At 39.9% G+C, this 24,439-nt stretch overlaps 1 protein-coding gene across 5 annotated transcripts in view; it reads right to left on the bottom strand.

The window, feature by feature from the left end:
• pcdh7b (protocadherin 7b) overlaps positions 1-24,439 on the bottom strand; it is a 129,786-nt gene that overhangs the window by 48,133 nt on the left and 57,214 nt on the right. For 2 of the 5 annotated variants that reach the window (XM_055060357.1, XM_055060360.1), the window contains exon 2: positions 20,184-20,403. The exons of 2 other annotated variants lie outside the window; for them this stretch is intronic. In XM_055060357.1, the coding sequence (XP_054916332.1) occupies positions 20,184-20,403 (220 nt within the window). The remainder of the gene's footprint in view (positions 1-20,183; positions 20,404-24,439) is intronic. One more of the 5 variants, XM_055060358.1, reaches the window with a different exon arrangement.

The raw sequence follows: 24,439 nt of genomic DNA, 5'->3' as shown, positions 1-24,439 counted from the left end.
TTGTGTGTCTGCATGTGCAGGAGAAAATGTGTAAGCATTGCATTTCATTAGGAAAACTGCCATCTGGATGGTAACTATGCTTTCTCTACTCTTCCTCTCTCATTATTCTCTCTCTCTTTTTTGCCCTATTCACACAATTGGTACATTAGATTAAATTTAAATGATCTCCCGCTTGCACGGACCGATGCGCGCGCACATGCGTGCATTGCAAGAAAAAATAAAAAGAAGAAGACTCTGTTCCTCGGGTTGCGTAACATCCAGCGGAGGATACAATGGCGTCTGTGCACTCACACACACGCCCTCTCTGTCTTCTGCTTTCCTATTATCACCTTTGCCAAAGAATAAACACTCTGACTCTGGGAATTTCTATCACAGCTCCAAACTGGCTAAAAAAAAAAAAAAAAAAAAAAGCATGCTGTCTTCATTTTTGCAATATGTTTATCCGCTCTATAGTCTTTCACCCTTTTGCATCCTCTAACAACACCCCGCCCTCCACATGCCAACTCTCCCTTGATGCTCTAGAAACAAATTGCTTTGTCCACACACGGAGTTCAGCCAGAGCACATGAGCGTCGACAGCTATAGTCTTTTCAAGAGGAGAGTTGGGAGGGGGGATTACTGCATGGTTGTATTAAGGTGGATTAGGACTTTGATGCTAATGAAAGGTTTTGACAGGGGCTTTGTTTTTTTTTTCTTTTTTCTTTTCCAAACTGGTCAGCGAGAATTAAGCCCAGATAATGCGTGTAAGACCAAAATGAAATCACCAGAAGCCGGGGTAGTAATAATCAGAAAATCACTGGAAGTGGGAGGGAGAAAAAGTGCAAACAATCAAGAAATGTCTGTAAAACACAATTTTCAGTGCAAAAAAAAAAAAAATCCATCTGTTGTTAATGCGTATAATCTGCAGCTGCTCTTGATTAAGATTAAACTTAAAGCCCTCTGGGTGGTTAAAGCGGGGCAGCAGCTTTATTATTATTATTATTATTTCTTTTTTTATATAAAGTTGAGTGATTTCAGCAGCAGTTTGGGGAGTGCAGAACAAGGTGAGATGTATGCATGCATGCGTGTCCTTGCTCAATCTGCAGTCACTCAGGGATTAAGATGATTTATCCTGCCACGGCTCGACTTCAGATTCACAACTTGTGACGTGATGGAACCATCATTAATCTCTTCATCTCTTCCCCGCTTTGCCGCTTGCCGCTACTTCAAGCAAATTACTAAACGTATCGTATCATAGCTCTTTTTTGTAAGAAAGAAGAATTTACACCGATGGCAATTCTACAAAGTATTTGTTCTTTTAACAATTTTCCCTACTTTGCTCTGTGAAATACTAAAATGTGTCAGATCCTCAAATGCACATGGACAATGATGATCAGAGTAGTTGCAAAAGGTGACTTTCAAATGAGGATTTTCTTTATTAAGGATAAACATCTATCAAAACCTGGTCCTTTGTCATAAGTGGTCTTTTGTGATTGTCATGAATCATGCAAAAGCTCTGGAGTCATTTTAGTTGGCTTGCCATTCTCGGAAAGGTACATCACAGATCCATATTTTCTCCACTTGTGGATGACTGCACTGATTGTGACTCACTGGAGTCTCAATACCCTATGGACAGTTTGTTTCCTTTGCAGTGGATAGACTTTTACTTTGAGTATTTTTTATTTTGTTTGCTTTGTCTTGTTTAATGGATTATGTTTTGCTTTGTGATATATTTTCATGTTAACCTTCCCGCAGTTGTAAGAGATGGGTCCATTGAAAACCGCACTTAACTCAGTCCTGAAATTTGTTTTGGACAGCTTTTTGTCCCCTCTGCAATGACACCAACATTTGAAAACAGCACCGTGTATTTAATCAGGCAATTGGTCATTTTTGATAATCTATAATATCTCACAAGAAAGCATAAACAGAAGAAATGCCCCCTCACCCTCACTTACCCCATCTCACACACACGCAGACACATGCACTCCGCGCTTTGACCCTACAAGGATAAGCAGGAAGTGTCAAAATATGGATGGAGGTGAAATCTATCTGGGGAAAAATACTTTTTCACAGCACTGAAACATGTCCCTTACTTCATAAAACATACAACAAAAGTACTGGAAATATAGCTCACATCCCCATACTGCTACTATCAAATACCGTTATCAATACTTCAAAAATCCCCTACAGTGTACTTTTTTCATCTTGAAACTGTGCATCTACACTCCCCGCGGTGGAAACTGCCAACAGGTCAAAGTAGCTGGTGAAAACCTTAAGCTGAGGTCTGGACACAGAGACTCACCGACTGTTTTCTTATTTTAAAAGCTTAGTGTTTAACCTCTGAGACCTCATCACTTAAGGCAATATATCAGATTACCTTCAGCAACCTTTTGAGTCAGAAACCACTCTAAATATTTCCCCCCCACCCTTTCCACACATGCCATCCTCAAAATAAGCCAAATGACTTTATTGGGGGTTTTTGACTTTAAATATTTATAGATGCATTTCAGAAATGTGTTAACGAAAATGCCACGAAAGGGCAAACAGACTCCAGTGTGTGCTGGGGTGTGTGTGTGTGTGTTACAGTCTCGAAACGAGAGGAACTACCCAAAGAGCAGTTTGAGTTTATCACCACGGATTCTGTATAACTAGATAATGACTGTAACTTGTTTCCAGCACAGTGTGTGAACTCAATCTGTCACTTCCAGAAGAATTTCAAATTCAAGCATTACATAGCACGTGGGCGGCAGGCTAAACAACTCTCCTCAGCTTGCTGCATCCCATGTTTACATGAACGAAAGGGACTCAGGAGCCCTTTGCAACTGAAAAAAAAAACCCTAAACATGTTTAAATTGAACACAAATCCTCTTTTTTTCATCTATCGTCACCATTTTTTTTGTTTTTTGTTTTGTCATGCAACGTGTATACCTACACATGCTGGATGCCTCCTGCTTTGCTGGTATGCCCGAGGTAAGCTTCTTCCCAGCAGCATCCCTGCAAACACAACAGCGCACACCTCTCACAGAGACTTCCAAATACGGTGCGTGTTGCAAAGGCTGCCAAGAGCTGATCTCAGGGCATTCACTTGAAGGAAGATGAAGAGAGATGTTTTTTGTTGTTGTTGTTTTTCCCCTGCCTGTGTTTAAATTTGGTCCGGCACATATGTATTGATGTTTGCGCTCGTGAATTGTGTTTTGTACGTGCCATGTTTGCGGGCATTGTGAAAGGATTTGCTGGCACATCACCGGCGGATTAGGACGCACTGTTTCGGCGGTTCATCGGTAGCGGGGGCGCATCCGATCTTTTGTCGCCGTGTCAGTCTCCTCTCTCGCTTGACAAAAGTTGAAGTTCTTTTTTTGTCTTAAATTGAAGAAGTAAAAATAAATTGCCAAAATGAATCAACGCGATATGGCAGCACAAACTGATAAGGAAGGTGTGGCGCTTGTGAAGCACTTCCTTAGATCAACTCTTCCTATCTCAACATTGCTTTTATTTATTTTACCACATATCCAGTCTTGTGCCTGGTGGAGGTGTTTTTTTGTTGTTGTTTTTTTCTTTTTGTGACTAGTCCAACAATCCATGCTAAGGTGATTGCCTGAGGGTTATCTTGGGCTACAGACAAGATAAATGCTGTGGTTTTAGCCTTCGAGGTAGCCATTAGTCTCCTGGCAGGATTACAAAAAAAAAAGGCCAGGAAAGAGGCAAAGAATCACACCCTTTGCCACAAGTGTACGAAAACAGGTGTCCCCTGACTGCTTTTGTTTAAAGGGTTAATCTTTTGTAAACCCCTGGGTTGAGGCATGGGGAAAAACAACTCACCTGGCCTTCCTTCATCAAATCCACACTGCATTTACTGCCATTGTTTGCTCTCGGTGTCGCATTACTTCTGTTTGATTGTGTCCGCTGATGATGTGGTTTAGCTCTCGGTCACTTTTTCTATTGTGGTTTAAATATAGGCTTTTGGGTGCCACTTTGGACCTTCCTCATCGTCACTGACAGCAATGCGGTCATTAAAGAGTGCTTGCTTTGTAAGGTGACTGCAAATATAAAGGCCAGCTGCCACGGCAAGTGGCATTCTGAGGTGGAAGGAATCCTTTTTTTTGTTCTGTTTGTTTCTCATTCTTTGACCTGGTGGAAAGAAAGGAGGGAGGGTAAAGTCGCACCTGGAGGCATAGTGGGGGGAGGTGAGATTATAAGGAGGCATGTGGTGGAGTTAACTTCCATTCGAAGGAGGAAAAAAAAAAAAACTGTCAAGTTCTGGCGCTCAAAGCTGACTCAGGACTTCTATAACTGGATGTAAATGCATTTTCATCCCAGCAGGAGAGTGAAATGGTGCGTGGTTCCCCCCAAAATAATTCCCTAGCTGTCAGCAGGCCCATTTCTTTCCCTCTCTACTATAGGGGTTCTATTGGTGACATTTCATTTTAGACTTAAAAAAAAAAAAGATTGGGGAAAAAAAACCTCAAGGCGGAAGGAAAAGAAACTATTAACATGAAGGTAAGAAATATCTATAAGAAAGATGGCTACTTAAGAAAATGCATCAAATTTAGTTGACAGATTTCTACACAAGATAAAAGATCTCTGCCTTTGGCTGTTAACTCAATATTTTTCATGTAAGAACAAATGAAACTATAAAGATAAAAATAAAGAAAAATGTCTAACTTGTTTTAGAATAATTATCCATATAGGCACAACTATAAGTCGCAGAATGATATCAATCACAACATAGCGAGTGTGATTGCAACTAGACGTGAAGTGCTAAGTGTTAGCTTTATGCTGACAATTGTGGAAAATCCAATAAATCCTTAACAATTGAAGTTGGTTCCATAATCGACTTCAAAGATAAATATAAAGTTTACTGTATATGATTAATTGTATAATATTGTAACCAGGCTACTAAAGCAAAATCATTGTCTCTTTAATGTGAAGTTCGGGTGGTTTGTGCTCAGCTCATCTGTATTTCAGGGGCGGATCCAAAGCACCTTTTAAAATATGTCAGAATGGTTTTTCATTATTATTATTTTTTTTAGAAAACTGCTTGGTGGAGATTTTCTAAGGATCAAAGAGAGTTCATAGCATTACAAAACCAGCCTTTTAGGAGAATACCTTGCGTGTTGTCTGTCAATTGTGGTTGGAAAAAAGACTATTACTGCATCAAACGAGACCTGTTCTCTTTCTTTCTTTTTTTCAAACCATAATGCTTTATTATTTTTGACGTTGCTGTAGTTTGACTTTAAGCTTTGACTTGTAATTATTTTTCTCTACTAGGTGCTCCAAATTTTTTAAAGGATTTTTATCAAGCAGGAAAATGTTTTCTTTTCTTTTTTTTTATCAGCGAAGAAGTTACTGCAAATAACATCCTGCATCTGTCAGACAATAAAAATGCTCCATTGCCTTTTTCTTTTTCTTTTTTTTTTTTTTTACTTTGCAGGTGGTTCAGCCGTAAACCATGCTTTAAATAGGTCAACAATGCATGGCGACGCATCTCATCTCTTTTTCGGCCTCTCAACGCAAAAAGCAAACTCAAGCAATATCGACCAGAGTCCCATAAAACATGCATGCTGCTAATGCCTACAGCTACGAGAATTTCATGCCTCGCATTCGCCAGGGAAACTGTTACAATGGACAGAATAAATGGAAAGGCCTTAGTCAGAGGTCTCTCAAAAAGCGCATTAAGTCACTCTGTGACTGAGAAGGATTGTTCAGGGTTATGAAAAAAATACAGAGTATGCTATTTCCTTTTAAATTTGAAAAAAAAGTGCAGTATTGGATTAGAAAATGGGGGCAGAGATTTATTCTTTGATACATGCACAGTGTGACTCTTGGTGACTCACTGTATCCCTGAGCATAATCGCCTGGAAAATTCCAGCTTAAGGGAAGTCAATATAACATTCCTTCCCAAGTAGATTTTTCAGGGAGATATTGCCCCTCCAGGTGGGTGCACTTGCAAAATCTTAATGCCAAAGTATTAGTGAGCTCTTTTTTGTGCGCGCTAAGCCGCCTGTGCATCTCTTTGCACATAGAGATGCCTGCACATGCTGTTATGAAGCCCTCAAGCACTAGTGGTGTCAAAGGTTACAGCCTATGTTGCAGGGAGACCGTGAAAGCAACTGCCATGGGCCATGCCGCAGAGTCTCACCTCTTTGTGTTTGCTCTTTGCTTTAATCCTTCCCCATGTACTTCCCTTTAACCCACCTCCTACTCCCGCGTCTTCTCTCCCCACTGCTCCAAAACATATGAGACACATTAAACAGTGTCCTCAAAGACGGAAGGCGAGAGAGGGAGACAGAGAGAGGGGAAAACACAGGAGGATAATCCCCTTTCCCTCCATTGTTACATGCTTTCATCTATTTTTATAAGGCGAAGAGCGGGGAGGAGCTCAGATGCAAGACGAGTAAGGGAGAAGAAACAGGTTCTGGTGGGGCTGTGCTTGTACTTTTTTGGACCACTGAGAAAAGGTGCATCCAAGCCCAGAGTCACATTCGTGTGTGCGGGGGAAACTTGCACGTGCAATTCCACTATGCCTTCACGCTTGAGCAAAAACGCATATCTCCCTTTCTGCAAACCTCTTAACCATCCAATATTCTGTCTATGAGCACTTAATTAAGGATTAATAGCATATCTGCTGACTAAGGCACCACTTCCAACTTTCACTTACCAGCTTTTCCGAATGCTCGTTATGATCTAGGAACTTTACGAGGGGAAATCAAACTGCTCTCTAATTCCTTCAGAGACTAACACATGGTTTATGTTTCCCATATTTAAGGTTCAAATCTAAGTGGTTTGTGGATGCAGTTTTGACTGGGATATGCACCTAAATACATTTTTAAAAAGCTTAACGATACACAATTAGTAAACGGGGTAATAAATGGGTTGCTACAGAGTATGTAGCGTTAGAAAGTTGGAACAAAATGCCAAATGTAGATAGGATAAACGGATGAAGGGACAGGATTTTTAATAGCAAAAGATTTGAAATCAACTTTATTTCTACCCTTGAGTAAATTTGGTTGCACACAGAAAGTATAAATATGATGTTATTAAAAAAAAAAAAAAAACAGTGACTTGAATACAAAATCCACGTTAGGACAAGATCGTACACATTTTAAACAGTCACACCACATTGTTTCTTACCATTTTTAAAACGAGAGTTAAAACATTTAAAGCTGATGACATTGCAGAAAGTATCTCAAATTAAAGAAGAAATGATAAAATACTCACTGTTTTAGAGCAAAGTACTTGATGCTGAATTACAGGGTCAAGTAAAACCTTTTTTTTTCAAATCTGGAAAGAGTAGAACCATTGGGTTCTGCATTGTGGCTTTTGTCTAATCTGTGTTGTCATTTAAAATTTGATCAATCCTATCCTACTGTAAATCTGCATTTTTTTAAAACTCTTATGATGGAATCAGAAGAAGTTCTGGACCAATTGCTCCTTTTTGCCTCCCTAATCCTGTGCGCTCCATGCCAATAATTTCAACGATTTAAGTGCTGACGGATTAAAGAGAATATTGTTGGTAAGTTTCTCCTTATGTGCGAGACGCAAACAGTGTTTAGAGCCATAACAAAGCAGGGTCATCTGTTGTTTATGTTTGCAATACCAAAGGATAAAAAATATATGTTGCCTGCATAGCTGTAAAAAAAGCAAAGAGACAAGCAGGGTAACAAGAGAGACTGGCAAGTTGTGAGTGAAAAAGAGGAGCGTAAGTACTGGGAGGTAGTAATTGGAACAATGGCCTAGCTTGATTGCAGGTGTGAGTAGTTGGCACAGGAACTGGCTGTGAGGCAGGGAGAAGGTGGCACAGGGAAACTAAGGAGATCTGCTGGGGAACACAAACGGGAGGAAACAGGTAGCTGAAAAATACTTCTAAGACAAAAGACACTAAGAGTAAAGAAAACCTGATAAACTAGGAGCGAAAGACATGAGGGAAACCATAACCAAACCTAAATTGAAACAAGGCGGATCTAACAAAAAGAACCAAGGAACATATAGCTGGAGAAACTAGAAGATCTAAACAAAGAAACAACGTAACTAGAATTACTAAAGAAAGATATAAATAGACTCGGACATGGATATTACTAGAAACACTGCAGGGGGATGAAATAAGAAATAACTAGAAGGATAAAACAACTATAGTCATTAAAGAAGGCTCGACGTGGACAAACAAGGACAGGACCTAAGGTAACTAAAGAATAAACCCAACTAGAAAAACTATATAGAACTGAAAATAAGGAAAGCAATAAGATAATTCTGATTACACTAAACACTTCAAATAATAACATCAAAAGGACCATGAAGGGCTAAACTAAAATGAACTAAAACATGAAGCTAAATGAAATGAAAAGCAAAACCAACCCAAAAACCTGCCTTTATATTTACTTTGTTTTTGCTAAGATTGTCATTGCGATTCGATTGTCAAAGATAAACATAGCTAATCAGATGGGGTTTTTTTAAACGATTGCATGTATTAAGGAAAAAAAGAATGTGTCTAAATCAGTCTGGGCCCTTGTAAAACATTTATCACCCAAGTTGTTAAATAATTAATTACTAAACCATTTCTAAGCCACTGGGACTCTAGTGAACCACAGAGTCATTATCAGGAAATGAAGAAAACGTGAAACAAGTTTGTAAACCTCCGTAGAAGTGGCCTGCGCAATAAAATTACTCCAAAAACCCATTGACAACCATTGACAGGTCATAACAGAACACAGAGCTGTGACTAAAGCACAACAGGTCGCACTTCTCATTTGTAGAGTATGAGTGTTGGTTTTTCTCTACTAACACAAAGTCTGGGCGGAAATTGCATTCATGGGAGATTTCCTCTACAAAAATCACTGTGAACTAAAAAAGAACACAAGGGGTCATTTACCAATTTAAAAAAAAAAAAAAAAAAAAAAAAAAAAACATCCTGGTGATTTCCAAGATGGTTAATATGTTTGAAGGCTGATTTAACAAAATTGTGTTTCTAAAAGGTGTTACCTCCAGTTCCCCTCTGACATGCTTTGTAAAACAGAAACAGAGTCGTCAGTCACACATGGAGCCACATGTTTTTTCTGCTTCAAGATCTGCGTGGTTTACTAAAATTTATTGAATATTCAGGCCTGAAGGTAGGATGTCTGGCCACTAGTTGAGTATCCTTAGTTAAGGAGACTCTGGGTATGTAACATGACAATGATCTGAGACACACCGCCAAGTCCACCAATCTCAAGCTTAAAAAAGACGCTTGGAGTGGCCTAGTCAAATCCTGAAATGAAATGGAATGACAAGGTGCTTCAAAGCCCTTCAGTTTGATTGAATTTAAACACTTCTGCTCAGAAGAAGGGGAAAACATCTTTAACATTGCCAGTTACTACAATAAGTATAGCAGTTGTAATCATTAAGGCAGCCATAACCAGTTTGGAGACAATTCATTTTTCAAATGGGGTCAAGTTAGTTTGGACACCTGTTTTACATTAAATGTATTCAAAATTTTAGGTTGCCAGTGTTATTGCCGTTTAACCTATTTTAATTGTTGTTTATAAATTACGCGTCTTCTTTCCTTTTAATTTCATCTATTTTGTCCATTATCAGGTGAAAATTAGGCGTACTCTGCCTGTAGCAGAGGAATGTCGAGTGCTACTTCTGTCTTATACTCCAAAAGACACACCGAGGAAATTCTTTCACTCAAAAATGCAAACACACACACACATGCACGCACACACACAAGTCATTAGCTTTTCACATAAAGCCGGCAGCATTTGGTTGCCTGTGTTTTGACAGTTTTACAGCGCTTAGCTGTGTCTTTGAGTCATCAAACCGGTCCGATTAAAGAAAAACATGATGTCAAATTCCCAAATAATGCCACGTAATTGCTGTCAATTAGCAGTAGCAGCCGATGCTGTTGGCAAAGTAAAGGATTTTCAGAAAAATAAATAAATAAATAAATATCCAGTTCCCCAGAAGGAATGCCAGTCTACAGTCTGATGGAGATAGGGTGTGCAAGCTGTTCTGTAAACAGGGACATGTGGGATAATCCACAATTAAAAAAAAAAAAAAAAAAAAGAAATGTGAATATGTTAGACATTTGTATTTGTGTAAGTATGTGTGTGGATTGGGGGGTGTGGAGGGGCTTTTGTCAACTATGTTACAGGAAGATTCCTAACCATGAAAGTTGTAAACCTAATAAAACATTATATATCAGAGAACAACAGAACAAGATATAACATGAAGAAGTCAGCTCATAGATATTCACACACACACACAGATACAATTTGAAACTTCAACTTTAAAGGTCATAAAGGCACTCAAACTCATTCTCACATCCACAATTACAAGACCTTTTTTCTTTTACAAAAACTGGAAAATGTAGACTAAAATAAAGCCACATTAATGTGCATCAGTCAGATCTAGCGCCAGCTAGCTCAGCTCTGTTTGCTTTGTAGGACGCGGAAAGTTCTGTAGGTCACGTAAATGTTCCGTGTTTTATGATCAGTGCAGACTCGTGTACAAGTTTTCAGAAGTGAGAGGAGAATTTGTTCCAGCAGGGATACTCTGGCCAAATGTGTGTGTGTGTGCAAGAGAGAGAGATACAAAGAAAGGGCAGCAAGAGACAATGTTTGCACATAAAGTGCGGTATGTTTGGCAAATGCATGAATGAATGTATGAGCGGACGACGCTTGGCATTGGCCTGTAGAGCATGTCTACACCTGAATGTGTTTTATTTTATTTTGTTTCCTGAATTCTGTTTGTGATTTTAAATTTTCTGTAGTGAGAAAAACAACAGTAGAACAAAACAAGGGCGAAAACCTTCCTTGTACAGCCACGTATGTGGTGCGAAGTCACCACACAGCGTATACATGCGCACACGTAAACATGCTTTCCTTTAAAAAAAAAGAAAACATAAAAAAATTAAGGAAGCTTGGCCCACGTTCCGATAAACAAATACGTCCTTGCGGCATGTGAGAAGAAAAAAAAAAAGGATTATTGGCATTCCTTTCCCATGCAATAGACCACACACAGGGAGAGACACGGGCACCCGCTGTGTCCCAGTGCTGCACACCTGATGTTCCAACATGCTCAAGCAAATGTGACTCCCTCCTCCCCGCCACTCCGTGTCCTGGTCATGCACGGAATCCTAACTGGATTTTGTAGCAAAAGAGAAGAAACTTAATAACAACCAGCAAGATTCCAGAGAGGAAGTCAGCGGAAGAAGGAGAGGTCTACAGAGGAAAAAAAAGAGCTGAGAGGGGGACAGGGACGGAAGGCGGGTTGGGATAGTGAGGAGGCTTTGGCTGAGTAACCTCAGAGGTGTTTAATTGACTTCAACGAAAACCACCCCACCGGTTCAGACACTAGCACTACACCTGATAAGAATATCGTTGCTAAAGAGCGAGTGGCGAGAAGAAAAAAGCTTGGGTGCACTAAATTTTAGCCATGGCAAAAAAAAAATAAGTAAAAGACTTCAGATGGTTTACCAAACCAATGCCAGCATCATTTGGAAATGAGCCAAATTGCAAGTTGCCGCTACGTTGCACCAAAAAAGAAAAGGCTCAAAAAACGCACGTGCCTATGTGAACAACTGCAGACCCTAATCAAAAACACAGTCATGTCTCTACAGTGCCCTGGAAATCCACTCTAGTACAAAATGCTCATTTGAGCATCCACACAGAAATGCCACTGTCAACCTTTGTTGATCCCCCGCCTGAAAAAACTAACAAAAAAAACAACTATTTTCTAAAACAATTTGGCTGCTTTGTAGTAGCAGAACCAACATTTACTTTTTGCACGAAGTCCATAAAAGCGATTGCGTTGATGTTATGCTTTTCTCACAGTCAGCGTTTGCAAAGCAGCTTGATGGCTTTTATAATCTCTGTCAGGTGTCCTTAAAGAGACAGAAGCTTAAATGGAGCGTTTCAGACAGCAGGTGGCAAGAGGTGGAGTCGCTATGCAGCACGATAAAAATAAACCCCTTTTGAACATTAAAGCATATAGACCTCTTGGAGAGACTTCCAAAAGATTACTACAAACCTATAAATCAGCGCAAAATAGGGTTTTATTGAGGAAATAAATGGAATGACCAACTTTTATCTCTGTGGGTTTGACTATTTTCTCCCAATGTGAAACTTAGCAATTACTAAAGTGCATGTGCTTTATTATGATTTTACATAATAGACCAATGCAAACCAGTTTTTTTCCAAGCAGAACATGATTATCAGTATTTCTTACAAATAATAACCCCCTTTTCTATTATTTGTGATATTTCTAAATAACTCCCTTTAGAAATTTTCTAAATAAAGTGTTTGCCTGTGCAATTTAATCTCAGTATGAATACAGCTGTTCAGTGAGGGCCTCAGAGGTTAGAGAGACAACATTATTGAACACACAGCATTAAAAAGACCATTGAGCAAAGCACGTATTTCAGGAGGAAAACTATGAGGATATGAAAATTGATATGAAGAATTTCACTTTCATGTCTATGCAAAGCACAATTTTTGGTGTGAAATCAAGGTAACATGTCACTTTGAACACAACATTTCCCATGCATCATCACAGGAAATGTTGTGTTCAAACCCTGAATGAAAACTGTTAAAAGATACCAAAGGTTTACCGTAATGGCGGTTGCCCTTTTAGCAGAGAAAAAAAAAAACAAACCCCCCACAAAAAAACCTTTAAACATGCTGCCAAAGCATGTTTAAGGGAATGGTTAATCCATATGAATCTATTAGACTGGCACAGACAAAGACTACAACTGCAGATAAACATGGCTCAACAAGATATAGATTTAAAGGGACAAAACACAAATATGCTGCTTTCATCTGAATCCAGAGCTTTTTTTATTATTATTATTTGTTTGGAAAGTCAGTTTAGCTGATTGGATAAAAAAAAAGGTTAACAAAAAAATTTATTTATTTATGACATGAACAGAAAAAATCAAAAATAAACGTTCAAATAGTCTAAACATCCAAGCAGATCCATGGTGCTGTAGTGTTCCCAAGTTTCAAGGTTGGCAGAAGGTTAAACAACTGTGTGATTTGAAAAGCAGGCAGAGGATTCTGTTCATGTGTTTCCCTCTGGCAAATCAAACCAAGATTTATTCTCTTTCCTCCTGCATGTTGTGTTGAAGTCATCAGAGAGCCCCTCTCTAGACCCCCGAACGCCACAACGTACCAGGGTGAGGTAAATGAGCAGGTAGCTTGTGTTACACTTTAATGGAAGCATAAATAATGCTGCAGTGCTTTTCTCTGGCTTCATTCTGCAAATGTGCCATGCTACGGGGTTAAGATTGCAATGATGGGACTTCACAGTGCCCGTGTGGGGAGACTGAGAGGAAGATGAGACCGTGGATGTGACACTGGGGGATAATTTGAATACCTGCCTGCTCCGGCTGAGCAGTGATCAATCACTCCTGTGTCAACCACCACTCCCTGCTGGCAACTTCTCCGCTCATGTAACCTCCATACCTCAGGGTTTTTTTTTTTTCTTGCATCCCATTCTCTATTTCACTCCTTTTTCTATTAATGTCCTCTCTATCTCCTGGTCTCTTCCCAGCCTCCTATCTTTCAATCCATTTCCTGGGTTCATGTGCAATGTGTTCCCTTTCACTCTTTTTTCCCCTCAGCTTCCCTTTTTACGTTCCCCCTAGTGCTTTCTCTCACATCGTCTCTCCAGGTTTTCTTGTTATTTCTATCTCCCTTGCTGTTGCCTTGCTGAAGGATATCACAAAGAGAAATAAAGGTTGAGGGCTAAGGGGACAGATGGAAATGAATGAGAGACACAAACCATGACTGCAGGCACACGAGCAGAATGCAAGCCCTGCTGCAAAATGCACGAGCCTCTGAACCTTTCACAGCGCACCGAGCTGATTATCGGCTCTTTCATTCCTGCTCCGCTTTTAATTTCTCGATTAACAATGTAGTGTTTTTACTCCTAGTTGTAACCTTGGGGAAGGCGACGGGTGAGCGGAGTTGTGTGCAACATACTGATTGATGGCATGCACGTTTGCGCCTTCCGCTGGGTGATTTCTCGCTACGCCGCTTCTCTCCGTTTGAGGGGCGATGGCATACCAACAGGCCCCTCATCCCTGCACCAAACTTGAGGGAAATCAGACCTAAGACCAGCGCTCGCTGCCGCTCCGCTCTTGAAATATGAATGGTTTTAATTAAACAGACTTGCTTTGCCATCTGGCCCTACAATTGGGCCTGCCTAATGAACAGACTTGCACACAAACACGCAGCACACGCACGTGCATTATTAACCAGACTAAGAAGCCTTCCAGCGGCCGCGGCTTTGGAAACAGAGGAACAACAACAATGTAGTAATCTAGCGAGGTGCTTGAAGGAGTTGCGACATGATTGAGTGCCTTGTTGTGCCGAATGAAGGGTGCGAACGACAGCGAGAGCTCATTTGTTTCCATGTGACGGAGCATGTGTGTTCTTGCCTCACATGTATGTTTTGTTTTTGGTTTTTTGGTTTTTTTTTAGCAAGTTCATTCCACTCTCAGTTTCCAGCAAGTATGTCGGAAAAAAAAATGCTTAGTGCTTGACTGCCGGGATGATAACTGCTGTGATGTGCCACTTTTCTGTCCTACTCTGCTGAACTGGCCAGCCAGCAGCACTAAATCATGTTGTTGGTAATCCACCTGTGTTACCCCAAGTTTTCTCAGCAGGAGAGGTGGGAAGGAGATAGAGTGTGTCTTGTGTGTGCATGTGCAGAGGGGTAACAGTGCAGAGATGTGGGAGTCATCATAAGATTAGCAACCAGCACGGCATGCCATCAGTCTTTTAGAGGCTACAATATTTATAGCATCAGTTTGTGTTAGAAGTTTGATGAAGCAAGATCTGGAATTACGTGTGATTAGGTAACGTCCAAATTAAGTGAATTCACTGACTGGCTGGTATTACAAGTATTACAAGGTTAGTATGGACTAGTAGCTGTAGTACTTCCCTTACATGGAATGCAAAAAATATATAATTTCACCAAGAGCTTTCTGAATTAAAATAAACTGATGGCATAAAGAAAAGCTACCAAGCTAGAATGACATGATCCATTTGAGTGATATACAGTATCTCTCCACTACAAGTAAGGGAACTACTATCTTACCTGTCTGTTCCCTGATTAGAGAATCAAAACTAACACTTTAAGAGAGAATAATATTTTACAAGTTGTGGTTTTAAGACCTGCAAGTATTTAAATGCCAGTCTTCCTTCAATTTGAAATTGTTTTAATGAGACGCCAAAGACTGAAATATGACAATTACGCTTTTTTTCTTAACACACAACAGATTTGTGTAATTTGCAGTAACAAAAAATTATGTTGCAAATGATGTCATAAATATATCCAATCATTCGTTTGTTATCATAGGATAACATCTTAGTAATAATAGGCTTACGTGTTGCTTTTCTGTTGTAAATACTTAGGCTTTTATGTTGTAAGGCTTAAACATTATGAAGCTGTTTCACTCCACATTATAATACTGAGAGAAGCTCAGACCAACCTGTGCACAGTACACTGTCATCAGAAGGAGCCACAAATAACCAAGGCAATACATTTTTCAAGAAAGTTTTCCTTCTTAGGCTGAAGTTCAATAAGAAACTGATTTGCACATGTCCACACGGGATGCATTAGCTTTGCTCATCTTGGCATAGCCAGTGGCAGCCCAGCAAACACTGCCATATTAACTCAGGTTTGAGCACAAGCATTTGAAGTCAAAGTGGAAGGGTACACCGATATGTATTTCCATTTTTTTTCTATGCAGCAAGAGAAGCAGCCCACAATGTAATGATGCATGCTGTGGATCAAATGCAAAGAATCCTTGACAGTGTGACCTACGGCAACTGTCATAGCGCACACCGCATATCTGCACTGATGTGCTGAGAAATTATATTACATCTTCAGTGCCAGGAGCAGCTCGGTTTTCACGCACGCTTTTCGCATGGAAGCGCTTCACACGCCTCACTCATCATGAAAGAGCGACGTGGCGGTGTGTTATTTTTGAGGTGTGCTTGAACTAACACGGTAGAAATTGAAAAATCCACCGCCCAGCCCTGCACCCCGCCCCTGCAGCGATGCAAAGATCAATAACAGAGCAGGAGCCTTTGACCTGTCGATAACGGAGTACATCTGGAAGGGCTCTTTGACTTCCAGAACGTCCTAATCGAGGTGTTTGACTCCAAACGCTCAGCGTTTATGAATATCTGATGAGCTCTGGGGTGAGCTTATGAATAAGTGAGGGGCACCAGCTGTGCAACAAATATATATATATATATATATATATATATATATATATATATATATATATATATATATATATATATATATATATATATATAATCAAGACTTTAATAAAGATCCCATCACTAAGGAACATATGGAAGAAAGGAGCAACACAGCACATGCAGGTGAACCTCAATCATTTAGAATTAGAAACATTTATTTCAGTAATCCAATTTCAAAAACTTAAACAAAATACATAGAAATGCATATTCTGACCACTTAATTATGCTGGAAATGGAGAAGACTGACAGCACAGTGGTTGTCTAGTAGACATTGACACAGTCCACAAGATTGAGCCACAAACTCTCAATACAGAGGCTGGCTATTCAAAAGTGATGCTTCAAAGCATGCCAGTGGAAAGTTGAGCGAAAGGAAAAACTATCATAAAAACATGCAGATGGAAATGGAAATCCTTAAGTGTGAAGGAAAACCCATTTAATTCAAACGATAGACAACAAATGTCACAACAGGAAACTCGTTGTATTGTATTGAGCACACGTTACCTGTATTGTCATCAAAATTACCCGGGAAAAAAAATGAAACGTAATACTATCCGTGTGGTGATATGAGATGTACAACTATAAGCTACTTTATTGAGATGAGCATTTGCACATTTTCAGTTACTACACTAAAAATATTTGTTCAGCAGATATACTAACAGTATGAGTTACAGCTTTTGACTTCCTTTTTACACGTACTGAAATAAAATCCATTTTCTTTTTTCTCTGCAACATTTCTAAAGCAAACAAAGTAAGTCCTAAAATCAAAGATTTGGATTTTGATTAACAGACGCAATTATGCACTTTCAGTCTGACGTTGGTAAATGCAGTAAGGAGAGAGAAAAAGAAAAAAGAAAAAAGAAAGGTTGAAAGAATAGAAGGATCAGGAAAGGGGAGGCAAACAGTATGCCTATGTTGTCTTTGTGTGTGTTCGTCCCCCAGGAAGCGAAAAGGCAAAGGTGGATACTCGCGAGCGAGCATTTATGTGCAGCAGCACTGGAGGGCGACTGTTCGAGGACACTCTCTGAACATCAGTCAACGGGAAGCGAGTCGGAAGCAGAATAAGGCAAAACTAAAAAAGAAGGAAAACAATAAAAGGAAAGGGACCTTCGCCTTTGTCTGCATGCAAAGCAATGGCCGTCAAAACGAATTGAAGCAGAAAAACAACAACTACAAAAAAAAACAAACACCTATTTGATTCAACTTCTGTGACGGCTAAAAAGTTTTAAAGGTTTGAGATTGATGCAAAGAAGAAAAAAGAGAATGCACTACATCCATCCTGTGAAAACAGTTCCAGCTGGAACTGACTCTTACATTTCTGTGTCACTAATGATCCCTGTGTTAGCAATAAGCACCACAGCAAGCTGTCTGCTAACTTTTGTTCTACTTCGTTTCCCCATAGTTTTCTAATTTCATAAAGGAGGCCTCACACAGAGCAAAGCAGCGCTGTGTGAACTCTGACTACAGCACATGTAGGGGAGCGCTAATGACTACAGTTAGCTTTGTGTGTGAGGCTGTAGCAATTTGCCAATATTTGCCCTAATCTTCAATGATTGTATTTTTCTGAGACTGAGCGTACACTTTCTTGGTGAACACAGAGACTTTATTACCATGATTCATGATTTTTGAAAATATTTATAGTCGCGATAAAAAGCCACCCTGCTGGTTACCAGATTCCAGATAACATTTCTTTCTGGAAAAAAAAAAACATACCGTCTATGACTTCCAAACAAACTTCCACCGTTTAACATCTGCAACCGCAAGGACCTACATGGAGGGAGCAGAACGAGCTGATCTCTGCAGACACTGAGCTCCAGTGGAGAATGCTGTTTCTCTTGGATGGAGAGCAGCTTCTTAAACTGACCTAAATTATTTTCTCCAGCAAATCTCATCTGCTTCTTCATGAATCTTCACTGTTTCCCTCAAAAGATTTTTGAGCAAAAGTGAAAAATGGTGGGTGATTTTTTTCCCATTGCATACAGAAGTATTCCTAACCTTTAACCTTTCTCACATCTTGTCACAATGCAACTATGAACTTCAGTGTATTTTGTGTAACAAACCAACACAAATTAATCCATAATTTTGAAGATTCTCCAGATCTCACTTAGGTTTGTGCTAGGACTGGACCATTTTACCAGTTGTATGTTTAGGTGTGATGTTGTTACTGCAAGACTATTCTCTTGCCCATTCTCAAGTTTTTTGCTTCCTCTCACAGATTTTTTTCCTGTTTTCCTCTGTATTTAACTCCACCCAACTTTTCATAAAATCTACCCAGCTGAAGAGAAAAAATTCCCAATGTGACCACCATGTGTCACAATGGGGATGGTATTATTGATGGTATTATGTAGAGCAAGACAAACAAATGTCTTGGCAACAGAGATCCCACCTGAGATGTGGTTGTTTGCATCTCCTCTGGGGTTGTTATAGGACTCTGGACTGATTGTTTGTTTGTCAGACCTAAAACTTTAGGTGGAAGCCCAAATCTGACATGGTATAAGGCAAGGTTTTACAATTACCTGATGCTTTATGTGTTGGCCTATCACCTAACATTCTAAAACAAAAGCACACACACTGAGGTTTGTGGTTGTTGTGTGATAAAATGTATACATATTCAAGGAGGGTGAATGCTTAAGGAAGGTGCTGTGACTTCAACTTTTGGACATATTTATGCCATTAGATATTGATTTGTATATACAATGTACAAGCCAACCCGATATACAGTATACTATTTTTGGATCTGTTTGTTTTCCAGTTTATGCTATTTTAATTCTGAGAGCAGATTTGACTGACAGGCTGATCCTGGTTGCAATCTGACAGTCTTACCACTGCTAGTGGCTGTCTCAGTTGAGTCACTTAAAAGGATAGCTATAATAAAAAGTGCTTTTCATATTTCCAAGCCTACTGTAGACTTGAAATTTTACAAACCACTTGAAAAATAAACCCCCCGAATAAATAAATAAATAAATAAATAAATAAATAAATAAATAAATAGCATCCACAAGTACGCATCAAAGCCAAATCTTGAGCACAGGGTCAGTGTCTCCCAAGTTCCTGGCCAATAAGTCACTCAGTTATTCCCTAAGAGTAAAGCAATTTTTTTTGGTCTTGAGAATATGTCTGACTTGTGACAACCATGCAGATCTGCCATTACAAGTGTGACATCTCAATCTTTTCCAAGGCAGGGTATGAATCTTTAAGCCATTTGAATATCACTCGCTAAGCTCTGGTGGAAAAGCCTCTGCACTTAGGCTTAGCACTCTCAAGACAGCTACTCCTTGTTAAGAGTCGCCTCAGACTCCTCCACTATGAATGGGACCATTACCCTCATCGCTTACTGCACAACCACTCACACATACACACACATATGCATCTATGGATATCTTTCTCTCAACTGGGGCAAACTGAATGCTTTCAGAAGAGCTGCGAGCCAAATGCGCATTGCGAATCAGTGCGCCAGTTGTCTGTATAGCTTCTAAACAATTCCGGATGAGTTCTGGCTCCCTGCTGTGCCCCTTTTCCGCTTCCCTTAAAGAATGCAGGGCAAGATGGAGATATCTTATAGAAAAGCTCATCTACATGAGAAAGGGACTTAAATGGGAATTGTAAATTCTTCATGATGCAGCGCTGGATAATTTACAATAGGATAAAAGGATCAAAAATGACGAGAACGGGGGTTAGTTTAATACTGGACGACTTATGTTACTCCTTTGATCAGACAAGTCTGATGTTTCTCAATAAAAAAAAAGAAAAAAAATCTGCTACGTCCTCTGCTGCTAGATCCCGACTCCAAAAAGCGTACCTCACCTGATGCAACGATAAACGTGAATTAGAGACATCACTGTCTGTTTATGGTGCTGACTACCATCCAACGCCCTATGGGAAACCTGTAGCCAGTATGTGTGTGTGTGCTTCCTATTACTTAGCGGGTTCTTAACCTCCTTTCAGTGTTTGCCCCTACCATTTTCCATGTGCTCTGCCTCACCGACACTGCCATCCGGCGTTGTCCTCTCGTAGCTGTCCTCGGGCAGGGGGAGGGCGCCCAGCCGGGGGCCCGAAGAACTCTTGCTGCTGGGTGTCTCGGATTCATCCAGGCCGCTGTCGTAGCAGCTCTGCAGCGATCCCTGCTGGTGAGGGTCCTGGGGTTGGCTCACCACCGAGAAGGTCACTCGACGAAACGGCTACAAGAGAAACCAAACGTCCGGGGGTCACTATAAAAGGGACTGTTTTAGCTGTGTTTGTCTTTTGAGTGAGATGTGATTTTTGGGAGTTGGGGCCGCTGAAAATCAGACATGGGCTTTCAGGAGGGGATGCCAGGAATCTAGGAAAAAAAGGGGTCAAAAGGGGCGCAAAAATGTGTAGGCTGGATTTTAATGGGAGGCCATTAATGATTAAAAGTACAGATAAGCTCACCTAAAAAGACAGCTGACGTTTAGCCACAAACCTTAGCATAAACTTTTTTTTCCCCAAACTATGCCAACAAACCAAGGCAACCAAGAAGACATGGAGGCTAATGATCTGTGTTTTATCAAACTAATTTGCCCACTGGAAGTAAGAAGAAAGATTTGAAACCAGAAAGCGAAACGACAAGGCTAACCCCGGACGCATACAAACAGGCAGAGCCACTTGTTGCCACGTTACCGCACAAAAGGTGCAGCTAGGTAATGGGTAGGTTCAAGCTGTCATTACAAGCAGTCTGCTTGAGCACATTACTGAACAACATCCCTGGTTAGGCACTAACAGCATATCATCAAGACCGAGGCCTGTTTCTCACTGTCTCAGCCTGCTTAGTTTTCTTCCTGTGTCTCTCATTCCCTGTCAGAAGAAGAACAAAGGCAATGGCACATAGGAATGATAGCTGGAGAATAAGCATGAAGTGAGGAATGAAAGAACCGGTTTGGTCATTATAACAGTAAATGGCATAACAAATTGTTACTGCCATTCATTAATTAGATACAAACACTGCCAGAGCTCGCCTCTGCTGCCGCAAATGCGCATGCACCTTGCTGGACTGCAGATCCTTCCGCTCACAATCCTTCTCTTCCCACCGTCATCCGTGTTTCCTTGTTCAATCATGAGAGTATTACATGGGGCAGAGGCTCATTACTCAAAAATGCTCTCCCCAGCACCATTGCACATTTGTTCCCTTAATTCGCTCACCTGAAGAAGATGAAACTGTTAGCCTCAAGTGATTGCAATTTAAATTGGTACACGGTAGACAGGTTTTCTTTGCCGTTCACTAGATTTTACAGGTAGAGGTATGTTTGAAGGGACTCTTTTAAAGGGGGCCTGAAACATAAAGTTCTCATGATCTAACTGGCAGAAAGCGGTATATCCCTGTAAAACACTGGTGGCATACATTGCTCAGTCACCTTGAGACAACCCCTCTTGCATGGTGACATGGAGGCTGTTATGAAAAGATCAAATCACGGTCTTCTTCAACATGTAGTTAATATAAACAGATGTAGGAACATCAATTGTTGACATGTGACTACGGTTGGATGTTTTGTTTTTTTACCACCTTGGGATACTTACTGTAAAAGTACTCAGCTAAGCTAATACTGTGTGAGCTAGTTAATGATTTTTGCCTCAGTCCTGTGGGAAATGTTTTTTTTTGCTTTTTTTTTTTTTTTTTTTTTGCTTTGTGTGTGTGTAAAATTTTTATTTATTCATCTATTTCTCCCCAGTTCTGTTTCTCTGGCTGGCTAACACGGCAATCTTGGCAATAAATCATGTTTCCATGTAATTACAATCAACACTCGACAAATGAATTGGTATAAATATTCATGCAGATTTCACTTGGCTAGTCAAACATTTGTTGTATAATAGAAATGGAGGCCAGTATGAAAAACTGATCACTATAGGTGTAATAACACTGAAAAAAAAAAAAGTCATGATGGCACAAAAACATTTTGTTTTTGTTTGGTTCTACTGTATTTCTCCAAAAAAAAACATTTGTTAAGTGTGAGGTGTGTTCTAACAAATATGCCAGCTTGTCCAAGCAGAAAAATTGGGCTTTTTTCTATGACCAGATTCAATCGCTTCGTAGGAAAGGCCAATTTTTACTTAAACAAATTTAAAAAATGTCACCCAGTGAAATGCCAGTAAGTTGCAATGAAAGAAAAGTACTTGAGGTGGAGCACAATGATGGAAAATTGAGTATGGGAAAAAGGAAAAAGAACCTGACAAGATGAAGGAAAAAAAGAAGACATGAACAGATTTTATTCACCTGAATTTCCTCACTTGCTTTCTCCGGAGGGAGAGCAAGAGAGAACAGAATAAAAGCACACACACAAAAAAAGCTAATTTGTTTGCAGACCAGAAATAGGGTTCATGCAGAGATTGCCAAAGGCTTTGGATTAGAATCTGCAGCCTCGATCAACTGCAAAGCAACCTTTGATCCTTCTCTTCTTGCTCTTTTAGATAAAGGAATAACATAAAAAGTCACTTTATTCCGATTTGAGATTTTATGTGAATGTCTGAGGATGTGGAACTAAGATTAGAAATAAAGGAAAATGCTAAATTATGTTGCTTGGCAAACCCTATGAATTCACATGCAACTGTCAGGTTGTCATGACCAATTTTACTCTTTCAGTCTTTCTCTTGAATATTAACGGAAAGAAACAATTTAGAAAATGTCACACTCAAGTCATAAAAAAATCTTATTCTGCCAGGCAGAATGAGACCTGGCAACAGGAGTTTTGCTGCCCTTAGGATGTTCAAATGCACAGAGTCCAAGGATTAACAGACTGGGTTCACTGATGAGCAATTATTGTTATTTTGCACATTGTTGCTGACAACTCAACACGTAATGGCCCTTTTTGCAATTTCCAAGTTTCTATTTTAAGTTTCCTGTGCTTCTTCCCACCAGAAGTGTTTGCACTGCTCACACGCCGGCCATTTAAGCAACGACACAGACTGAAACACAAGCACATCTGGACAAACTGAAACATCATGTCTCTATCTGATTACATTTCTGTTGAAAATAAATAGCAACAGATTTGGGAACTTTTACTTTTTCACCTTGACCTGATGACATTTTCTTTCATAGACAAGCCAGCATTTTTATTTATTTATTTTTTTTATGTACAGCTTTCATTACTTATAAGCACCATGCCGTTATATGTTTGCCAGGTGCCAAAGCACTTCTTACGGGTCACGAAATTCTCCTCAGACTGACATCCAGCTGTGACATCCAGCTGTGACGACCAGGAGAGATTGGGCAAATTCATCAAAACTGAACAATGTAAACTAGCCACAGGTTTACAGGGAGCTGTGGCCGAATCTCGAACCAGCCTATTTCCTGGACGCTTGAGGCAAAACATGTGCTGCCTGTCTCACAGGTACCCGAAGCCAATAAAAACAGCACCGCGCCAGTCGTGTCAACAGTGAATGACCTCTTGGATTTAATTTTCATTTCCCTCCCATCCTAACAAAATGTTTGTTCTCTTCCAGCAGCTATCTGTTTTTAACCACGGCTTCTTTTTTTATCTGCTGGTGAACCTTGAAAGGCTGACACATCGCTCACGCATGAAGCACTCTGTCTCTTTATGACGCTAGTTATGATGATTATTTGGTCTACATAACATGTTTGAGGTCAAGTGTGTCTTGTAGCATGTCAGCCATTGCTCATCATTACTCTACAGTGCTTTTTCAAAAGTATTCACACCATTTACACCTTTTTGCACAATCCGAAGCTTCAGGACGTTTTATTGAAACTTCACACACAACTTACGGCGTGTAAATTTAAGGATTTTTGAAATGACAGGAAGCAAAGTTCTTGAAAAGAACAACATTTCACAATTTACAATCGGTGGCAAAAAATGGAAATTGATGTTCACAGATGCTCTTCACCCAGTCAAACCGAGGCAGAGTTATTTTTCAAAGTAAATTGAGAAAAACAGCAACATCTAGATGGGAAAAGCAGGCATATAGATACAATAGATGACTTTCAGTTCTAATTGCAGTGAAAGTTGTTTTTCCAAAGTGTTTCTGTACTTTTAAGATTTTTAACTCTAAAAAATGCTGAATATTTTCAGTATTTTTTACATTACAGTCACACGCTACATTGTGTATGTTGCGCAGAATCCCAATGAAACAAGAGTTTGTGGGCTAAAGTAACTGTGTTTGTGCACTAGGCAGCCTGTCATCCATTCTCACTTGATGCATGGGTTTATAATTAGGCCTACCTTCAACAAACCCTCCGGATGAAATGAA

Source organism: Poeciliopsis prolifica, unplaced genomic scaffold (genome assembly GCF_027474105.1).
Source record: "Poeciliopsis prolifica strain line A6 unplaced genomic scaffold, Auburn_PproV2 SCAFFOLD058, whole genome shotgun sequence".
NCBI lineage: Eukaryota > Metazoa > Chordata > Actinopteri > Cyprinodontiformes > Poeciliidae > Poeciliopsis > Poeciliopsis prolifica.
Note: the sequence above shows the minus strand (reverse complement) of the source record. Positions and strands in the feature narration are given on the sequence as shown.